The sequence below is a fragment of the Pipistrellus hanaki genome, assembly GCF_964339955.1.
Source record: "Pipistrellus hanaki genome assembly, chromosome: 7".
NCBI classification, from domain to species: Eukaryota; Metazoa; Chordata; class Mammalia; order Chiroptera; family Vespertilionidae; genus Pipistrellus; species Pipistrellus hanaki.
In genome coordinates, this window is record NC_140509.1 from 2,659,917 (window position 1) to 2,679,263 (window position 19,347).

The 19,347-nt window shown below is 57.3% G+C and overlaps 2 protein-coding genes and 1 long non-coding RNA gene across 5 annotated transcripts; 2 read left to right on the top strand and 1 right to left on the bottom strand.

Moving 5' to 3' along the window:
* The first annotated feature begins 73 nt into the window (after positions 1-73).
* TCF19 (transcription factor 19) lies at positions 74-3,489 on the top strand. Of its 2 annotated transcripts, none has more exons than XM_084891216.1 (4): positions 74-236; positions 630-1,116; positions 1,941-2,493; positions 2,727-3,489. In XM_084891216.1, the coding sequence occupies exons 2-4, from the start codon at positions 879-881 to the stop codon at positions 2,965-2,967; spliced, it is 1,032 nt and encodes a 343-aa protein (XP_084747342.1). In that variant the 5' UTR covers positions 74-236; positions 630-878; the 3' UTR covers positions 2,968-3,489. The 2 variants fall into 2 exon arrangements, with proteins under 2 accessions (XP_084747342.1, XP_084747343.1); XM_084891217.1 differs by having other exon boundaries at positions 81-236; positions 3,052-3,489.
* A 724-nt stretch (positions 3,490-4,213) lies between these two features.
* POU5F1 (POU class 5 homeobox 1) lies at positions 4,214-9,799 on the bottom strand. Of its 2 annotated transcripts, none has more exons than XM_084890794.1 (5): positions 9,031-9,799; positions 6,527-6,641; positions 6,116-6,246; positions 5,675-5,833; positions 4,214-5,528 (listed from the first exon to the last, which is right to left on the bottom strand). In XM_084890794.1, exons 1-5 carry the CDS (start codon positions 9,436-9,438, stop codon positions 5,265-5,267), a joined length of 1,077 nt encoding a protein of 358 aa, XP_084746920.1. In that variant the 5' UTR covers positions 9,439-9,799; the 3' UTR covers positions 4,214-5,264. The 2 variants fall into 2 exon arrangements, with proteins under 2 accessions (XP_084746920.1, XP_084746919.1); XM_084890793.1 differs by having other exon boundaries at positions 9,022-9,799.
* LOC311625976 lies at positions 9,792-14,490 on the top strand. Its single transcript, XR_014795599.1, has 3 exons — positions 9,792-13,250; positions 13,445-13,622; positions 13,890-14,490. It is a non-coding gene; the product is annotated as an uncharacterized lncRNA (long non-coding RNA).
* The last annotated feature ends 4,857 nt before the right edge of the window (positions 14,491-19,347 follow it).

Below are 19,347 nucleotides of genomic sequence, written 5' to 3' on the forward strand. Positions count from 1 at the left end.
TGGAATGGAGAAGACCCGAAGCTGGCCAATCAGGAATGGCACGAGGCAGGCTTGCGGGAGCCAAGTTCGGACCCGGGAATTCCGAAGGCGGGTCCGCGCTGCCCGCGCGCAGAGGCCGCGCCCCTCCGGGCCCCGCGCCCTTGCTGTCAAACAGCTGCGGAGCGCCCGCCGGGCCGGAGCCCGAGTGTCCCGGACGCCGCACCGGCCGGCACTGCCTGCAGAGACCGTACCACGCGGTAGATCCGACACTGAGCTGGGCTGGGGTGGGCAGAAGGCTAGGTTTGCCTTGCATCGTCTCGGGGAGCTGTTTCTCTCCACCCCACCCCCACCCCGAGAAGCTGGGCAGATAGGGTTTAGGTCCAGTGTCTTGGAAACGTAGGGACCCTTTTTCTCTGCCTTTTGGGGGTGACAGTGGGTTTCAACCTAACTAGCTATAAGTGAGGGGTTGGCCAGAAGAGCGAGGTGCGGGCGAGCTGGAAGGCTGGCTACTCCCTTTGGATAAGCGGGTCTGACAGGAAAAAGCTATTTTCTCCAAATGTCATTGCGGTGACAAGTTAGCATTTCAGAATTAGGAGCACACCAGTTTACAGTTCCCCAGAAGCTGCCTAATGGTATGTTGCTTCCAACAGATTGAAGGTTTCTGGGAAATTCTGCGGCCCAAGGATCCGGCTCATCCAAGGTGTCACAGTGCCCCGAATTTTTCCGCTTTTGGAGCTGCTTGCCAGCCATTTTGCATCGCGTGCCTAGGACCATTGCATTCTGGATTGGCTCAAAGTTGGAATTGCACAAAGCATAACTCAAGCTTGCACCAGACAGAAAGTGAGCCTAGCCCACCGTGCATGGATCCCTGAAGTGGAAGAGTGTGCAGCGCACCGCCTATGCTGCCCTGCTTCCAGCTGCTGCGCATTGGGGGCGGCAGGGGCGGCGACCTCTACACTTTCCATCCCCCAAGTGGAACTGGCTGCACCTATCGTTTGGGCTGCAGGGCCGACCTGTGTGATGTGGCCCTGCGGCCCCAACAGGAGCCCGGCTTCATCTCAGGAGTCCATGCAGAGTTGCACGCTGAGCGCCAGGGTGATGACTGGAGGGTCAGCTTGGAGGACCACAGCAGCCAAGGTGAGCAGTAAGCAGTTCAGGGGTGGAATGATTAAGGGGTTCCACAGGGGCCCTGCCTGCCTCCCTGTCAGGATGGATGGATGGTGGGCAAGGCAGTCATCCACGTTGACTCTTGTTGGTCTCCGTTCAGCTCAGACAGGGGCTGGGAGGTGGTTCCAGAGCCTGGGGCAGCATCAGGGAAATATCCGTGGGGTGTTCTGTGGCCACGGGGAGGGCGGGGGTGCTGAGCTCAGATTCCCGCCTTGCTGGGACGCTAGTTCCTGTCTTAGGCAGTTAGGATGTCTGTTTTAATGACATGGGCATGTCTTACTCCCTGCCGTGGAGGTAGTCACAGCCAGCCTCAGGCCGTCACTTCATCTCTGGGTGAAATGGAAGGACTCTGTCAAGTCCGTTTGAGGAGCGTGTGGGGGTAACTATGGTAGCACCTTCATTTAGTGCTTACTATTAAGCCAGGCACTGTTTTAAATTCATTGAATGTAAATGGGCATTAAGATCCCCACTTTACATACAGGGAAATGAGGCACAGAGGTTTACTTGTCCAGGGTCAGAGCTGGTAAGAGGTGGCGTCAGGATTGGAACCCAGTCTGAGCTATGCCGAGTGGCAGCTGGTTGAGGATGAGGATGTCTGACACTGGACCTCAATGGAATGTTCCCTCCCAGGTCCTGTGGCCAGCTCAGAAAGAGCTTAGGACCTGATGCCACCTGCCGAGAGGCTCAGGAGAATGTGAGGATTTGCTCCCCAGAAAGTCAGGGCCATTTTCTCCACTCCTAACTGGTCTTTGCTTTTGTCATTCCCTGTATGTCTGGTGACTCACCATCAACAGGGACTTTGGTCAACAATGTCCGACTCCCTAGGGGTCACAGGCTGGAGCTGAGCGATGGTGACCTTCTGACCTTTGGCCCTGAAAGGCCCCCAGAAACCGGCCCCTCGGAGTTCTACTTCATGTTTCAGCAAGTCCGAGTCAAACCTCAGGATTTCGCTGCCATTACCATCCCACGGTCTAGGGTAGAAGAGGGAACCGGGGTTGGCTTCCAGCCCATGCTGCCTCCTCAGGGGGCTCCACAGCGGCCCCTCAGCACCCTGTCCCCTGCACCAAAAGCCACGCTGATCCTCAACTCCATCGGCAGCCTCAGCAAGCTCCAGCCGCAGCCCCTCACCTTCTCCAGGAGCAGGGGTGGGCCACCGAGCCTGCCTGCCCGCACTCCCCTTGGGAAAGAGGGGACCACCCCTTCTGCCCCGACCCCAAGAAACCGAAGGAAATCAGCTCACCGAGTGTTGGCAGAATTGGATGATGAGGGAGAGGCTCCCGAGAGCCCCCCAGTCCTTAGAGAGCCCAGGAAGAGACTCTGTGTAGAGACGCCACCGACACCCAATGGGTAAGTGGTGAGATCACTGCCCGACTCCCCTGCCTTTCCATTCCTCAGGTTGGGAGGTGGCCCCGGCTGGGGAGGAAGTGGGCAGTGGGCAGACAACAGGTTGGAATGGCAACCAGGCAAGCTCTAGCAACCAGGCTCACCACTACTGAGTCTATCTGGACCCACTATTTTCAGGCAAGGAAAAGTTCTAGGCTTCTACAGGTTCTCGGTAACCAGGCGTTTTTTTTCTTCAGAAATCAACGTGGGCACCTTCCAAAGCACCCCGTGAGCACCCCCGTGACTCCTCCTGTGGTTGGGGGCGGGGAGCCCTGTGCAGCCCCTTGTTGCTGCCTGCCCCAAGAAGAAACGGTGGCCCGGGTTCAGTGTGATGGATGTGACCTCTGGTTCCATGTGGCCTGTGCTGGCTGCAGTATCCAGGCTGCCAGGGAGGCTGACTTCCGGTGCCCAGGGTGTCACATGGGCGTCCAGACCTAAGGCCCACCACCAAGGAGCCAGATAGAGCTGGCCATGGGTGGACACAGTGGGTCCTAAGAGATGCTTCTTCTCTTGCCTCCCCAGGAGGGAATGACTACAGAGCAGGGCCTGTTGCTATGGATCCCAGGCCTGGAACAGGCCCTTCCGGCCAAGGGGACAGAGATGGCTTCCTGCCAAAGACAATGCCTTCAGGAATTGCCATGAGCTGTAAATTCCGTTACAAGTCATAGATCCTTACTTCATGGACACTAGAGAGCCCAGAGTGGTGACGGGCACAGCGGGAAAGGTCTCACCCTCAGTGTCTGATCATCATCAACTACAGAGACCACCTGTGCCTAATGATCAAGCCCCAGACCCAGACAAGTGAGTTCCCAACTTGGATGGCGCCACCTAAGGCATTCTGGGAAAACCTAGGGCACAGTTCTCAAACTCTAATCCTACGGCAGACCATGTTTGTAGCCTGTGGCCTGGCTTTTCAGAGGTTTGTTTCCATTTCCAAATAAAGAATGAAAATATTAATAATTTGCTGCTAGGTAGTTACTCCTTTATGGGTCTGATACACATTGCTTTCCAATTCTTGGTAGAATGTACTTGGAAAGGTTTAGAAAATGTGAATTCTTAGGGGAAGGGGGGATGAGAAGAAAAGGTAGACAAATACAGACCTGGTCATTGAAAAAGTGCAAATAGCCGAAACTGGTTTGGCTCAGTGGATAGAGCGTCAGCCTGCGGACTGAAAGGTCCCGGGTTCAATTCCAGTCAAGGGCATGTACCTTAGTTGCAGGCACATCCCCAGAAAGGAGTGTGCAAGAGGCAGCTAATCGATGATTCTCTCATTGACGTTTCTAACTCTCTTCCTCTCTGTAAAAAAATGAATAAAATATATTTTAAAAAGAAAGAAAGAAAAAGTGCAAATAGGCCCTGACTGAATAGCTCAGTTGATTAGAGTATCTTCCTGATACCCCAAGGATCTGGGTTTGATCCCCAGTCAGGGCACACATAAGAATTAACTAATGCCGGGACCGGTTTGGCTCAATGGATAGAGCGTCGGCTTGGGGACTGAAGGGTCCCGGGTTCGATTCCGGTCAAGGGCATGTACCTTGGTTGCGGGCATATCCCCGGTAGGGGGTGTGCAAGAGGCAGCTGATCGATGACTCTCTCATCGATGTTTCTAACTCTCTATCTTTCTCCCTTCCTCTCTGTATAAAATCAATAAAATATATTAAAAAAAAAAAAAAAAAAAAAGAATTAACTAATGAATGCATAAATAAGAACAAAAAAGTTAAAAAAAGAAAAAGTGCAAATATATGGGATGAACTTGGAGCCTGAAAAAAAGAAACCCAGGTAATGAAGGGTTTGGTTTAAAGAAAACATCCACTGCCGTTACAGCTAGGTACTGGGTTTGGCCGGTTTCACGTAGAAGGCAGAACCTGTGCAGGCGGACCTGACACTGCGGGTTCGGCTCCAGACCACTGCGCAAAGTGAGCCATCTTTCCCTCGTGGGGGTCTTGCCCTCCATCTGACAAAGCCACCTGTGAAGGCATGCCTGCACTGCCAGGGCAGAGGACCCGCTAGAGCAGCCGCTGCCTGGCCCCGTGACAGCTCAGCCCGTGTGGGCATTGCCTTACCCGGATGCAGGTCCACCCCTTTCCGCTTCTACCACCGCTTACCAACCTGTTTCCAGAGGAAGGAGCAAGGACCCCTATGTGGTAGCAGCAACGCGCGGAGGGTCTGCTGAGTCACTCGGACAGGACAGGCAAAATGAAGGGAAACCTCAGGGGCCCTGGCACCAAGGAGTTTCCAGCCGGGGCTCCAGGCAAAGGAAATAAGGACCTAAAGACTGGACTTCTTAGCACAATGCACCGAGGACTTCCGAAGCAGAGCGGGGAAAGCAGAAGGAGCTCCTAGTGGGGAGTGGTCTGAGTGACCACATCTGTGGCAGAAATAAGTCCAATCCCCTGGGACCCTGTGTCTCAAGCTCCTAAGAACTGGATCTGCCTCTGAGGGCCACTGTGGGACTCAGCGGGCTCGGCGCTTGGGCTTCAGGGTCATCTGTGTACTGCCCCTCCCTTCAGTAGCCAAAGACACAAGTATCCACCACTGTGTCCCGGGTTTCTTTATTAAAATCAAAGTGATAGGGGATTAAAATCAAGAGCATCACTGAACTTCACCTTCCCGCCCACCAGCTCCCCAAACTCCTGCCCCCACACCGTTTGTGCTCCCGACTCTACAGTGAGAAGATCTCGGTCCCAGAGCCCCGGGACTCGGGCCTCTCCCTGGCTCCCTGGGAAGGAGGCGGCTCAGCTGGAATGCATGGGGGAGCCCAGAGGGGTGGCCGGCACGGCGGGGAAGGCCTCCCCCTCGGGGAACGGGACGGCGGAGTACAGCGCGGTGAAGTGAGGGCCGGGATAGCCCGGGCCAAAGTGGGGCCCTGGGGCCACAGGAAAGGATACTGGTGCCCCTGGGAAAGGAGGCCTCGGAGCCTCAAAATCCTCCCGCTGAGAATAGTCACTGCTTGATCGTTTGCCCTTCTGGCGCCGGTTGCAGAACCACACTCGGACCACCTGGGGGGAGGGGGGGGTGACTTGTTTATAAACTCCAGGTGGATCACTTACCACAAACCCAACAGACCCAGAGAGGCTGAAGGGCAGGCACCGGAGCTCGGGCCAGGGGGTGGGGGGTGGGGGCAGGGAGTGTGGGGGGCACTCACGTCCTTCGCCAGCCCGAGCTGCTGGGCGATGTGGCTGATCTGCTGCAGGGTGGGCTTCGGACACTGCAGGAACATGCTCTCCAGGTTGCCCTTCACTCGGTTCTCGATACTCGTCCGCTTTCTCTTTCGGGCCTGCATCAGGGTCTCCGCTTTGCATATCTAGGCGGGGGGGGGGGGGGGGATGACAAAGAGCTAGGAGGGCAGACTTCGAACCCAGAACCCACAAGGTCTGATTCAAGAGCAAGTTGCTAAGGGCATTGGTGGAGGTGTCACCAGAGCGGAAGATGAGAAAGAAGGACCCTCCAGGGACAGGCTTAGACCAGCAGCTGCCCCAGCCCGGCAGCGCGGAGCCATCACCTCCCCCCAGGGAGGGCTGCCGGCCAGGGGGAGCAGTGGAGGGGGACCCGTCACCACAGGCCCCGGGCACCCGCCCTCCCTCACCTCCTGCAGGTTCTCATTGTTGTCAGCTTCCTCCACCCACTTCTGCAGCAGGGGCCGCAGCTTGCACATGTTCTTCAAGCTGAGCTGCAGAGCCTCGAAGCGGCAGATGGTCGTCTGGCTGAACACCTTGCCTGGGAGGTGGGTTGAAAGAGAAGTAAGATAAGGCAACAAGAAAGGCCCTCGTGACCCCAAGACCCAGGGTCCCACACCAGGACCCACTTCCCAGACGGAGCTCAAGGCCCAAACATCTTTTCCTCCCTCTGCACCCTCGTCCTGGGCAAGGGCAGAGGCTGCCCCAGCACCCGCCCCTCACTCCCTTGGTAGCAAAGGCCCAGGTTCAGGACTGCTGGGGGTGGGGGGTCCCTGTGTTCTATGGGACGGGACAGAACAGAACATGCGGAGAGGACCCACCGAAGAGGACGCCCAGGGTGAGCCCCACGTCGGCCTGGGTGTACCCCAGGGTGATCCTCTTCTGCTTCAGGAGCTTGGCGAACTGCTCGAGGTCTTTCTGCAGAGCTCGCATGTTCTGCGGCGGGAGGACGTGTGAGAACAGCACACCCCTGTCCCCCGCCCACCGGGCGGCGGGAATGCCTCTGCGTCCAGGCCGCCCACCCAACGCTGAAGCAACCCACCCACAGCCGCATTCACCCCGCGCAGCACACGCAGAGCTGCGGGCGGCTCTCGGGGAGCCCTGCTGGGCGGCTCTGCCACCCACGAGGCTTCCGGCTGGAGGAACAGCCTAGAGAAATCAAGGGCACCAGCGCGAATTCTCAACCCGGACGCAATCTCCCAGATGCTTGTGGGGTCCCAGGCTGGACCCGGCCTGTGCACACCACAGAAAGCTACAGGTGCCCTAAGAGGCATGACAAAGTGCTTTGCATATACAGCTGGTGAATTTAAAAGGTTCACTGTCCCCCTTCTTTAATTGATTTAGTGAGGTGTGGGTGTGGGGAGAAACATATATCCGCTGCCTCCTGAGGCTCCAGACCCCGAGGGGGGAGAGGAGGAGGGAAAGGGGGAGGGGGGAAGGGGAGGAGGGGGAGGAGGTAGTGTTGAACCTGAAACCTGGGTGTGTGGTAATTGAACTCCCCAAAAAAGCCAACTATCCCTTGTTTTTATGTCTTTTTTTTGCAATATGGAAGCATCCTCAATGATTAATTCAACTGATTTATTCTATACCTTCTCTAAGCCAGTGGCTACACAAAACAGACCAAAAACCCTGGCCTCAGGAGTTTCCATGCTGGTGTGGAGACAATCATTACTATCCGGTGTCAGCATGGGGAAAAAGTGAAACCAGGAAGAGGCTCACAGAGCACAGCAGGGTGGGGCATTAGGAGACAAAGTAAATAGACGGAGGTGGTGCACTGCGAGAAGGGAAGCAGTGAGGTGGGACGCCCTGAGGCGGGCAGCAGGCACAGGCCGGGCAGCACGAGGCCCGCAGGTGAGCGGGATGAGTGGGCAGAGGAAGGGAAGGGCGAGGAGCCAGGAGATCAGAGGGGTGAGCAGGGCCGACGCTGCTGATGTTGCATTGAGTTGAAATGATCTGACTCCCCCATTGCAAGGTGTTCAGTCCAGTTGAATGGTGACCAGAGACTAAGGAGGAAGTGAGGGGGTCACTAGGGAGGCCGCCGCATTATCCAAGCACAGACGGTGGTGGCTGGGACAGGGTGGCAGCAAGTATTGGTTTGGGGTGTATTTCCAAGGTAAAGCTGGTGGTTTTCCAAAGGAGAGGTCATAGGGAGACTGGGGAAATGATGCCTGGTCTGGGCCTCGGGCTCCTGGACGAGGTGCAGCTGCTGAGCCATCCCAGCAGACGGCAAACGCAGCAGTCAAGTCTACGAGGCCCTTGAACCTTGAGGGTGGACAGCAAGGAAAGGTAGATGGGAGGGGTGGGTGTGCTGAGCCCAGGGCACTCCAGGGACGGCCAGGGGCCCAGGGAAGAGTTAGGCCTTGTGCGCCCTGAAAGCCTTGAGGAAGTATTTCGAGGGTAATCAGTCACATCAACTTCACACCCGCTACCCCACCCCAATCCTGCTCAGCCAATTTCAAACCCGCAGCTGTCCCCATCAGGGCTCTTCCAAATCCGGCTTTGGGAGTTTGAAGTACGGTAAACCCCAGCTCAATTCCTGGCTTTATCACTTAGCAGCTTAAGAGCCGTGAAACAGGCTAATGACACCTCCCTGGGAGAGTTTGGGGCAGTTAATGAGATAATGAGGTAGAAACCGAGCACACGGCCAGGCACTTAGGAAATGGGCCGCAATTGGCAGCCATTATTATTCAAGGCTGTGCCTCGGGCCTAGAGGCCGGGCTCGGGCCCGCGCAAGCCGCTCGCCCCACCTCGCGGGCCAGAGGCTTCGGCTGGACCATTCCCCGAGCGGTCCGGCAGGACTGAACGGCTTCCGAGGGAGCCCTCCGCACCAGGCGGCTCTGGCCCAGACAGGCCTGAAGTGGGCGGGAGGTGAGCCCGCGCACCCGGCCACACAGCCCAAACAGGAGCCCGACCGAAACCAGCCACACCCTCCAGCCTCCGAACAATACCCCCGGGCTTCACCCGGGCCTTTGGGAAGATAAGGGTCTAGTTATCCACAGAGGCTCCAGTGGAGCAGGGCTCACACCCAGGCGGGGACAGACGCCGGCTGTAGTGACCAGACCCCGGCCAGGCCTCGGGGGTGGAGGGCACGCACTTGGCAAGAAGGCCAGGCGCGAAGCGAAGCAAGGCCACCCGGGCCAGCTTCCGACTCCCGAGGCCGCCGTCCCGGCCGCCCGGCGGCTCCGCCGGAGTTCTGGCCTCGGTTCCCGCCGGCCTACAGCTCCCCTCGGGTTCCAGGCCAAGAAGGCTGCAGGCCAGCACTGCTCCTCCCTCCCTGGCCGCCCCCGCCGGTCCCGCCACCACCAACCCCCCGCACCTCGCTCACCTCCTCCTGGGCGCTGGGCTCCAGCTTCTCCTTCTCCAGCTTCAGGGCCCCGGGCAGGGCGGCGCAGGGCTCGGGGGAGGCCCCGTCAGAGTTGCTCTCCACCCCGGCTCCTGCCTCGCCCTCCAGCTGGGGGGCCTCCAGGCCGCCTTGGGGTGCCAGCCCCACTCCAGCCTGTGGCCCACAGTAGGCCATCCCCCCGCAGAACTCATACGGCGGCGGGCATGGGGAAATCCCCCACACCTCGGTCCCGGGCGCAAGCCCCGGCCCGATGGCAGACCCGCCGGGAGGGCCCTGGAAGCCCAGCCAGGTCCGAGGGTCAGCCCAGCCCGACTCTGGCCCCCCAGGCCCATCGCCTCCACCACCTGGGGGGGGCGAGAAGGCAAAGTCGGAAGCCAGGTGTCCCGCCATGGGAAGGACGGCGCCCCAAGCCGGGGGCCGGTGGAGGAGGGCTCTCCTAGGCACTGCTCGCCGCTCGCCCCCTCCCCAACCCCACCCACTAGCCTTGACCTCTGGCCCCGCCCCCTGGGTGGGGGGAGGCGAGGGCCATGGAGGTGGGAGAAACTGAGGCGGAGGGTGTTTGCAGGCTGGGAGCGGTGGTGTCTGTGGCAGTGGAGTGTCTGGGAGCCCAGGGCCCTCGGTACAGCCCTCGTTAGGACGGTCTCTTCCGACCCTGCCACTGCCCGGCCCTCCCTCGGCTCTGCACCCCCAAGCCGCCTGGGACCCCTCACCCTCTCCAGGACCTCCAGGAGCCAGGTGCCTGCCCCCGGGCCCAGCTCGTCCCGCGTTACTGTGTGCACACCAAGCACTGCTGGCTACCCCCGATTCCTCATCGGCCACCCTGGGCCCTCCCCCACCCCCAGGCCAGAGTCCCAGGCATTCATCCAGATTACTGGCCCAACTCCGTTACCCAAAGCTGCGGGCGGCTGCTGCCCTCTGCCCAGCCTGCTAAACCCCATCTCCAGGGCAGACTGCCAGGCAAGCCCCCCTTCCACTCCAGGCTTCCACTCCACAGCCCTCGCTGCTGGACTCGGGCTGACCCACTGCCCCTTCTAGGGCCAGGCTCTGGGCTGACTGTGCCCGCGTCCCCCAACCTTTGCCCAGACAGAGGGATCCCACACCCCTCGCTGTGCGACCCGAATATCCAGTACCTAGCTGGCCTTCTCCCTCCCCCACCACCCCAGCCCCAGCCCCAGCCCGAGGCCCTGGGTGGGGAGAGCCCAGAGGGAGGGGAAGAGAAAATATCTGACTTCAGGTTCAAAGAGGCTTGGGAGGGACGGGGGGAGGGGCAGGACAATGGCCTTGGCTGGACAATCCAGGTCCCCAGAGGGGGCAGCTCTAACCCTAAACAAGTGCTCAACCCTTGAATGGGCCTGGATGGCTCCCCTGCGGACAGCTTCCTGCCACCCCCCAGCCCCAGTCCCCTCACACGGAAAACCCCTCAGAGCGGCTAAAAGAGCTGCGGGAACTCACCCCAAACCCCCTCCAAGCCTGAGCCTCAGACAGGGCCCCTGCTGGGGCCCAGATATCCTGCCCCTTCCTCTGGAGGCACAGGCGTCAAGGCTGCCATCCACCCCACCCCCTCCGGGCCCTGGAGGCTCTTTGTTGGGTGGGGGGCTTGGCGGACAGATGCAGGGGAGGTGGAGCGCCACTGGGGGAGGGGTGCAGGACGCCGGCCCCTAGCACACCCTCAGGGTGTTTCCTGCGGGTCCTCAGGGCTCGCTGCCGGCCCAGAGCGTGGCCCTCGGGCTTCGTTGGAGACGGGTATGAAGTTTGTCTGTCTGCTCTCAAAACTTGGCCTAAACGGAAGCCAGGGGGCTCCCTTCAGCTTGCTAGGCCAGCAGCACCGGAGCCTGGACACCTTCGGGCACTGCACCTCGGCCGCATCGGCGCTGCTGGCTGGGTCCGCGGCCGGCGCGGCGCCTGCCTTCGGGGGGCCGTCCTGGCTGGCCGCCGTCTTCGCCTCGGCGGTGCCCTGAGGTGCGTGAGCCTGCCTGCCCTCGGAGCTGGTATCGCACAGGTCCTGCTGCTGTGCCATCTTAAGTACTTTCTGGACAACGATTCATGCTTTTCAACTCCTTCCCGAGGCCCGGAGCTGCACTCACTTCGAAGCCACCAACTGCCCAGAGGGTGGATGTAGGGGCCAGTGCGTGTGGAGAAACTGCTTGGAGCAGGAGGAGCCCCTCCCCAGCCATCTCCCATCCCCAAGGCAGAGCCCTCACAGCACCTAGGCCTGCGCAGCTGTCTCCGGAGACGCCTCTCGGGGAGGGACAGGGAAGGCCTGGGCTCACCCGCCCTCCACACCCAGGCCCCTCAGACCACCACCCCTGGCCAGGCCAGAGGTCCTGCTGCCCCGTCTTCCCAGCGCTCCCCAAACACCTCCCCCGTTACCCCTCACACCACCCTCTTGTTTGGTATGTTTCCAGCCTGGGCGAGGGCCATGCCAGAGAGAGCCAGAGGGGGCAGGTCCCTAGGTCCTGGGTCCCCGATGGCGTGTGGCCTGACATCTGAGTGGGGTCAGCCCTGTGCTTGCCCGGTTCTGGCCAGAACCTAACGGCAAGTGAAGTTTGTCTGGAGCCCTAGCCGGCCTCCGGCAAAGCTCCCAGCGGAGGGCTGAGACACGCCCGCTCCCGCCCAGCCTCCCGGGCCTGCGGGGTAGGCGCTGCCTGCGCGGGCCTTCCTGCTCAGATTTTCCACTAAAACCAGTGTGTGCTGGCTCGCACACTCGCCACACACACTTCACTGCAGAAGGACCAGCGAGGGCAGCTGAGCCGTGACGCGCAGGGCTGCCGTCAGCCGCCCCCGAGGGGGCAAGTGGGTGCTACTTGGATGGGAAAACCAACTGAATGACCTAACTGGTGTTGCTCAGTGGATAGAGCATCGGCCCGAGAACTGAAAGGTCCCAGGTTCGATTCCAGTCAAGGGCATGTACCTTGGTTGCAGGCACATCCCCAGTTGGAGGTGTGCAGAAGGCAGCTGAAAAATATTTCTCTCCCATCGATGTTTCTAACTCTCTATCTCTCTCCCTTCCTCTCTATACAAAATCAATAAAATATATACATTTTTAAAAACAACTGAAGGGGCTCAGAGAGGGACCATCAGAGACTTGCTCTAGCAGGCAGCAAACCACTTGTCTGCCTTCTGGGTTCCGTTAGGTGAAGGCAGAAGAAAGGGAAAGAATGGAGGGCTGAGGAGAGCAGGCTCAGGCTGTGGCCGAACAAGACTCATTTGTGAACCCCAAGAAGTTATCCTGGGAGATAATATTTTTAAAAATATACTTTATTGATTTTTTTTACAGAGAGGAAGGGAGAAAGATAGAGAGCTAGAAATGTCGGTGAGAAACATCGACCAGCTGCCTCTTGCACACCCCCTACTGGGGATGTGCCCACAACCAACGTACATGCCCCTGACCAGAATCGAACCTGGGACCTTTCAGTCCGCAGACCGACGCTCTACCACTGAGCCAAACCGGTTTCGGCAGACTTTATGAATAATAGGAGCCCGTGACCATCTGCTGAATGCAGTTTCCACCTGTGCCTCCAGGTTTATGTTCTGTTTTGTGTTAATCCTCGCCTGAGGGTATTTTTTTTCCATTTATTTTTAGCAGGAGAGGAAAGGTGGGGTTAGAGACAGAGAAACATCGCGATTGTGAGAGAAACATTGATTGGTCACCTCCCACACGTGCCCTGACCAGGACCAGGGATCGAGCCGCAACTGAGGTATGTGCCCTTGACTGGAATCGAACTTGAAACCCTTCAGTGGATGGGCTGCCAGTCTAACCCGGTAGAGCTGTTCCTCACTTTTACAACCTCTGGTCAATCACTGCAGGGAACCCTGGTCACTTCTACCTGCAGACTGGGACCTGCCCCGTCCAATCAGAACTGCATGAATTATATCCTCATTTGCATCTACACCAACCAATCAGATTGCCCAATTTGGAAACCTCATTTACCTAAACGGACCCAAATGGGCACTGTGGGCAGGAAAATTCCGTACAAAGGTGACTTTCCCTTTGTCTTGATGGAACCATTATATGCTGCCATCTGAATCTGTTTCTTGGAGTTGCAGGGGTTTTTTCCGCAAATAAATGACTTCATTCCTTATTACAGTCTAAAACTAAGTTTGGTTGACAAAGGTTTGCCCACTTTGGGTGATTATCTCCCTTTATTTCAATTTACACATATTCCACTGTTCCAGCCAGTCAGCCATCCTCTTCACCAGGGGTCCTCAAACTTTTTAAAGTGGGGGCCAGATCACGGTCCCTCAGAGAGCTGGAGGGCCGGACTATATGAACTACTAATTCCTACTGTAACACCTCGGCTGCGCTCACTGCCCAAAAAACCTGGGGGCCGGATCAGACTCCTCTGCGGGCCGCATGTGGCCCACGGGCCGTAGTTTGAAGACCCCTGCACAGTAGCTGACCCTCTGGTCTCTCTCAGGAGTCTGCAAACGAAGTCTTCTTTTCCCAAATCCAGACACTCTTACCTCAAATAGTGAGCCTGCTATTTCCCTTCCTGGAAAGTCTGGCTCAAGTTTGGTTAAGATAAGTCTGAGGAGCTTGGGAGGCCAGTTTTGATTTGGGTTTCTGTGCCTGGGTGCTTACAAGAAACATATTTCAGCCAAAACCGGTTTGGCTCAGTGGATAGAGCGTCGGCCTGTGGCCTGAAAGGTCCCAGGTTCAATTCCGGTCCAGGGCATGTACTTTGGTTGCGGGCACATCCCCAGTAGGGGGTGTGCAAGAGGCAGCTGATTGATGATTCTCTCTCATCGATGTTTCTAACTCTCTATCCCTCTCTCTTCCTCTCTATAAAAAAAATCAATAAAATATATATATTTAAAAAAAAAAAAGAAACATATTTCAGGAGGTAAAACTTCTCATGGAAAACAGGGGTGTGTTGTAAAGGAGACCACCCAGGCCAAAGGCTAGATACCAACAGGAATGCTAACCTACGCCCTCTCCCTCCTCCCCTTTTCCATCCACTGCTCTCTACGTTGCACTTGGGGCCTCACCCTCCCGGAGAGGGACACCAGATGGTCCCTAAGGTCCCTTCAGCTCTACAATTCTGAGCATACCTGCTGCCCTGCCCTTTTCCCACTTCTTTCAGGACCCGGCAGAAGCCGGAGCCCACAGTGGATCCAGGCAGGGGTTGCTTAGAATGGGGAGACTCGGACAGAACGGCCAGTCCCCCCTCCCCTGCCTTTCCCTGGGCCATTCTGGCTGCTCATGAGGTCAGCCTGCTGCTGCACCGACAGGAGGTCCTCTGAGCATGTCGAAGGGCATCTCCTGGACCCAGGCTCAAAGCAGCCCCACCCTCCTGGGTGCAGTGGCTGAGATCCAGGGCACTAGGAGGCCTAGCCCTGAGCTAAATGGCTTGACTATGCCAGACAGAAGTCATGGGCCCCAAGTGTCGGTTCCCCTCCAGGGCCTTTGCAGAGTCACATGCACTGAGGCACTAGCAGAACAGGGAGAGCCCTGAAGACATCCTAGTTTGCAAACTGCATGACCCCAGGCACAGCGGCTCCCCACCCCCCCCACCCCAGCCACTCCCTGCATTCCGGAGCCCTGTGGTGTAAGCCCTGGGTCAGACCTTGAGCCTTGAGCAGCACGTGGAGAGGGCTGACCAGGAATGTGTGACAGAGGGAGCACCATGGCTGGGCTGTCAGTGACAGAGCTGAACGCACAGGGACACAGGAAGTGCAATGGCGTTTGAGGGGCTGTCCTGTCCTTCAGCCCGTCCCCCTTCCCCACCCCTGTTCCCAGGAGGGTAGCCTTAGCTCTTGGTCACAAAGGGCTGCTCCTCTCCCTTCTCATCTGCAGTCCCCCCAGCAGCTCTGGTTCCCCAGCAACGCCCAGACCAAAGGCCTGGAGTGTGACTGGAGTGCCGAAGCCCCAGAACTGCCTAGTCCCAGGCCAGCCAGCGTGGCCTCCCCAGCCCCACTCCCGCCAGTCCGAAACGCCTGGCAGCCCCTCCTGCAGCTGGCACTCGCTCTCCACAGCACACCTCTGCTGCCACATGCCCAGCAGCCCTCTATCCGGAGCCCCAGTGGCCCTGCTGCATTCCCAGCATGCATCGCTCATGGCACAGTTATGGCACTAAGCTGACCCACCACACCAGGCCCTCCCAAAGGCAGGGCCCCATCCTGCGCCCAGCACAGCGCCGTGGTGATGTGAAGGTCACCAGTGGCTATATTGCCGTAGCAAATGTAACTGACCCTCTCTGGGCCTCTTTCCTCCTCTGGGATGGGAACAATAATGGTCCCTCCTTCACAAGGAAAGGCCAAAATGAGAGAGTGCATGCCAGTGCTAATGCAAAACCTGCCACTAAGAATCCAAAACTGGCAGCTGCTCTTGCAATGTTTATGATTGGTAACAGCACTGTGAACAGCTAGTACTAGACCAGCGTTTTTCAACCGCTGTTCCTGGTGTGCCGTAGGTGCAGACAAGAATTTTATAATTTTTCACTATTTTGTTTACTTAATATTTCATAATAAAGTAATTATAGAATACTTTCTTTGTGTTTATTTGATTCCAATTCAAGAGAATTACTTTATATATAGTCAATGTAGGCACAGAGTTAAATTTTTTAACATTTTCTAATGGTGGTGTGCCTCGTGATTTTTTTCATGAAACAAGTGTGCCTTTGCCCAAAAAAGGTTGAAAAACACTGTACTAGACCCTCAGATGTTTGCTAGATGGAAAGGAAATGCAGGTTAGAAATACTCTCAGCGCCAAAACCGGTTTGGCTCAGTGGATAGACTATCGGCCTGTGGACTGAAAGGTACTGGGTTCGATTCCGGTCAAGGGCATGTACCTTGGTTGCAGGCACATCCCCAGTAAGGGGTGTGCAGGAGGCAGCTGGTAGATGATTCTCTCTCATCGATGTTTCTAACTCTTTATCCCTCTCCCTTCCTCTCTGTAAAAATTCAACAAAATATATCTTTTAAAAAGAAAGAAAATAAAAAGAAATACTCTCAGCTTGGGACACTGACCAGGTTTTCAGGGTTGCTGTACCTGTGTGTGGGGGAATGGGTGGGGGAGGGGGGGGGCAGCTGAGTTAGAAGGTGGCCAGTTATTTCCCAGGCGCTGGATTTGAAAAGTTAAATATAACTTTTTTTCCCCACCACAGCGACTCTCTAGCCCTGTTTCCTGCCTGGGGAAGGGTGGGAATCATATAGTTATGTTCCACCCTTTCCAATAGCCAATGACAATATCCAGTCCTGGCACCACTGGGTACATAATAGGGTCTGGAGTCAGGGATGAAGTCGGCCAGACAGCCTCTCAGTGGAAAGTGTGCATCTAGAGCGCCACCTCGGGGCTGGCAGTGAACCTAAGACATACTCCTTGCACAATGCGTGCACAGGCCTATGTCTGGAGGACCATGCTGAGCCCTGGCCTGGCCTCCCTTCCCCACTCCCACTAGTGATGGGCCTTAGGGTGACGACAAGGTGCCAGGCTCTGATTCTCCCAAGCTCCTGGGTCCGGGGCGGGGACCAGGGACCACTTGCCTTCCTTGCAGCAGCGCAGGAAAGGCTGGTCATTTAAGCAGCCTGGAATTCGCATGGGGCTACCCAAGACTGGGAAAGAGTAAAGGAGTCTCAGCACTGAGGATGGGCTGCTGAGGGGGACGGTGTGGGAAAGGGTCATCGCTGGTAGGTTTCAATGCTCAGGGCTGGTCCCACAGGCTCCCCTGAGGTGAGGCTTTAGGCATCGCATGGGGTGCAGCAGTGAAGAGTGGTCTGAGGAAAGGGGCGTGGACTGAGGGAGAGGGTGTGGTCTGAGGGAAGGGGCGTGGACTGAGGGAGAGGGTGTGGTCTGAGGGAAGGGGCGTGGACTGAGGGAGAGGGTGTGGTCTGAGGGAAGGGGTGTGGACTGAGGGGGCAGTGGTCTGAGGGAGGGGAGTGTTCTGAGGGAGGGGGAGTGTCTGAGGGAGGGGGAGTGTCTGAGGGAGGGGGAGTGTCTGAGGGAGGAGGAGTGGTCTGAGGGAGGGGGAGTGGTCTGTGGGAGAGGGCGTGGTCTGAGGGAGGGGAGTGCTCTGAGGGTGAGGGCAGTGGTCTGAGGGAGAGGGCAGTGGTCTGAAGGAGGGCAGTGGTCTGAAGGAGGGGAGTGCTCTGAGGGGGTGGGAGTGGTCTGAGGGAGTGGGGAAGGGGGTGGGAGTGGGAGTGAACACGGGAAGGGAACTCTTGCCTCTCTGCAGGATCTCATCCAGGCCCATGGTTTTAGAGCAATGACTGCCAAGCTCTAAATTCCTGCTCTTGGCACGGCGCATCCAAACAGCTGCGGGACACCTTGCCCCAAGTTCCAAACCAAGCGCACCCTGAACCCGCACCGCGGAACCCCCTGCCCCTCCCTTTGGCCTGGGAGTTGTCTCCCCAGATCCACCAGATTGCTCAGTCAAGAGCGGCTCTGTGACGCAGAAGCACCTGATGCCACAGCGGGCAGGAGGCTGAACTAAAGGCTCCCAGACCAAATTACGATCAAATCTCATGGTGTATTCAGCAAATGTATGACACAGTGAGGAGCACACACATGGCGGGAAGCTAGCCTGTTTAGGGCCAGGCTTAGGCCGTGGGCACTGTCCCTCAAACTGAGGCTCCTCAGTGGGGAGTCCTCCTACTCCCTGGCTTTAGTGCCTACTGGGAGCTTCCTCCCTTCCCGCCCAGGGCCCCCTCTCACCACTGCAGCGCACAGCAGTCCGCCACCCGCCCCACGGCCTTTCTATAGCAGAACTGGCTCCGCCCAGCAGGGAGCGCCTCCTGCGTCTCCCGCCCCGGATCTGGCCTTCCTGCCACCACAGCCAGCCTTTCCAGCTGGCCTCCCTCCCTCCTGTCCAGACCGCGACAGTGTCCTCGGCGCCTGTGACTCGCCTGGAAGCGCGGCTGCTTGCACACACCCTGCTGCTCCTCCCCGTCTCCCTGTGAGCTTGGGGTGACGTCCCGGCTCCTTGGCAGCTAAAGGCCCCTCGAAAGCTGGCTTCTCCAGCTCAGGTCCCCACTCCCTGCCTTCACCCCTCTCGGGGCGGACTGTCTGCACTCCTCGGTTCCCCGGCTGCTGCATGCCATGTCTGCCTGGACTGTGCCCCTTCCTGCTCCATAGGCAGCCACCTTAGGCCTTTCCCGCCTCAGACCGCCCCCCGCTGCTGCACCCCATTTCAGAGGCGGATGGGCTGACTGCACTCCCTCAGGGGCCACCCTTTCTAGTTCAAAGTTCATTCCTCAGTCTCCCTGCGTTAGTCCCCTCCACCCAGCACGGAAACCCTCCCCTGAACACCAGCTGGAGGTTTGGGTGGGGCCCAAGAATCTAGGTTTTTGTTTGTTATTGATTTCAGAGAGAGGGAGGGAGAGGGAGACAAACAACAATAATGACTATAAATGAGGAAGTAATGTCAATCTTAGAGGATTAGGGGACTGCCCCTCCCCCCAACCACCTAGTACGTATTTTAAAACATTTTTAAAGATACATCTCACCTATGAATAGCAAGAACCTACAGGCAAAAATACAATACCCAGCAAAGCTATCACGCAGAATCGAAGGCCAGATAAAGAGCTTCACTAATAAAAAAAAGCTAAAGGAGTTCATCACCGCCAAACCAGAATTATATGAATTGCTGAAAGGGGTTCTTTTAGGAAGAGGAAGAAGATATAGATAAAAATTATGATCAACAAATATGTAACTATCAACAAGTGAAACTAAAAGCCAAGGGAATTAAAAAACCTGGTGAACAATATTAACTGGTGAATATAATAGAATCAGAGGTATGGAAGGGGAATGGACTGACGATTCTCGGGGCCTGAACAAAACCTGTGCACCTATGGATGAGAACAATGGGGGGTGGGGAAAGGGCAGAGGGTGGGGTGGGAACCTGGTGGAGGGGAGCAATGGAGGGGGGGGGGGGAATGAGGAACAGGGAGAAGAACCAAAATGGCTGTCTAGGTAAGCACCTAAGCTGCCACCTCACACAACAATTTTAAAAAAAACAACAACTAAAATCAGAACGGACTTCATCCAAAACCACAGGAAAGCTGGCGGAGTGGGAAATCTACAACTATTGATAGAAAGAAGGAGAGAGGCTCACGGATCGGATTGGGAGCCGCAAAGTGCTGAGGTAGGGAGACGCTCGTGCGCAGAGAGGAAGGGCGGCCGAATGCCTGGCTGGCGGGAGGGGAAAGGAGGTCCCCGACTGCCCTGAACCTCAACCCCGGCCAAAACCCCTTGGACCCAGGCTCATACGGGTGGGGTCTGGACTGTAGAGAAAGGCACCCAGAGACTCAGAGACTGAGAGACTCAGAGGAGCCAGGAGCTGCAGCGGGCAGGGTCTACAG

Bases quoted from the DNA above. Each gene is read 5' to 3' on its own strand.
- POU5F1 (XM_084890793.1), bottom strand. From the start codon at position 9,438: ATGGCGGGACACCTGGCTTCCGACTTTGCCTTCTCGCCCCCCCCAGGT. The intron at 6,642-9,021 runs GTGCGGGGGGTT...CTCCCGCCGCAG, and splicing joins CCCAGGAGGAGGTGAGCGAG to AACATGCGAGCTCTGCAGAA. The intron at 5,529-5,674 runs GTGAGTGCCCCC...CCCTCCCCCCAG, and splicing joins AGCTCGGGCTGGCGAAGGAC to GTGGTCCGAGTGTGGTTCTG.
- TCF19 (XM_084891216.1), top strand. From the start codon at position 879: ATGCTGCCCTGCTTCCAGCTGCTGCGCATTGGGGGCGGCAGGGGCGGC. The intron at 1,117-1,940 runs GTGAGCAGTAAG...CACCATCAACAG, and splicing joins GGAGGACCACAGCAGCCAAG to GGACTTTGGTCAACAATGTC. The intron at 2,494-2,726 runs GTAAGTGGTGAG...TTTTTTCTTCAG, and splicing joins ACGCCACCGACACCCAATGG to AAATCAACGTGGGCACCTTC.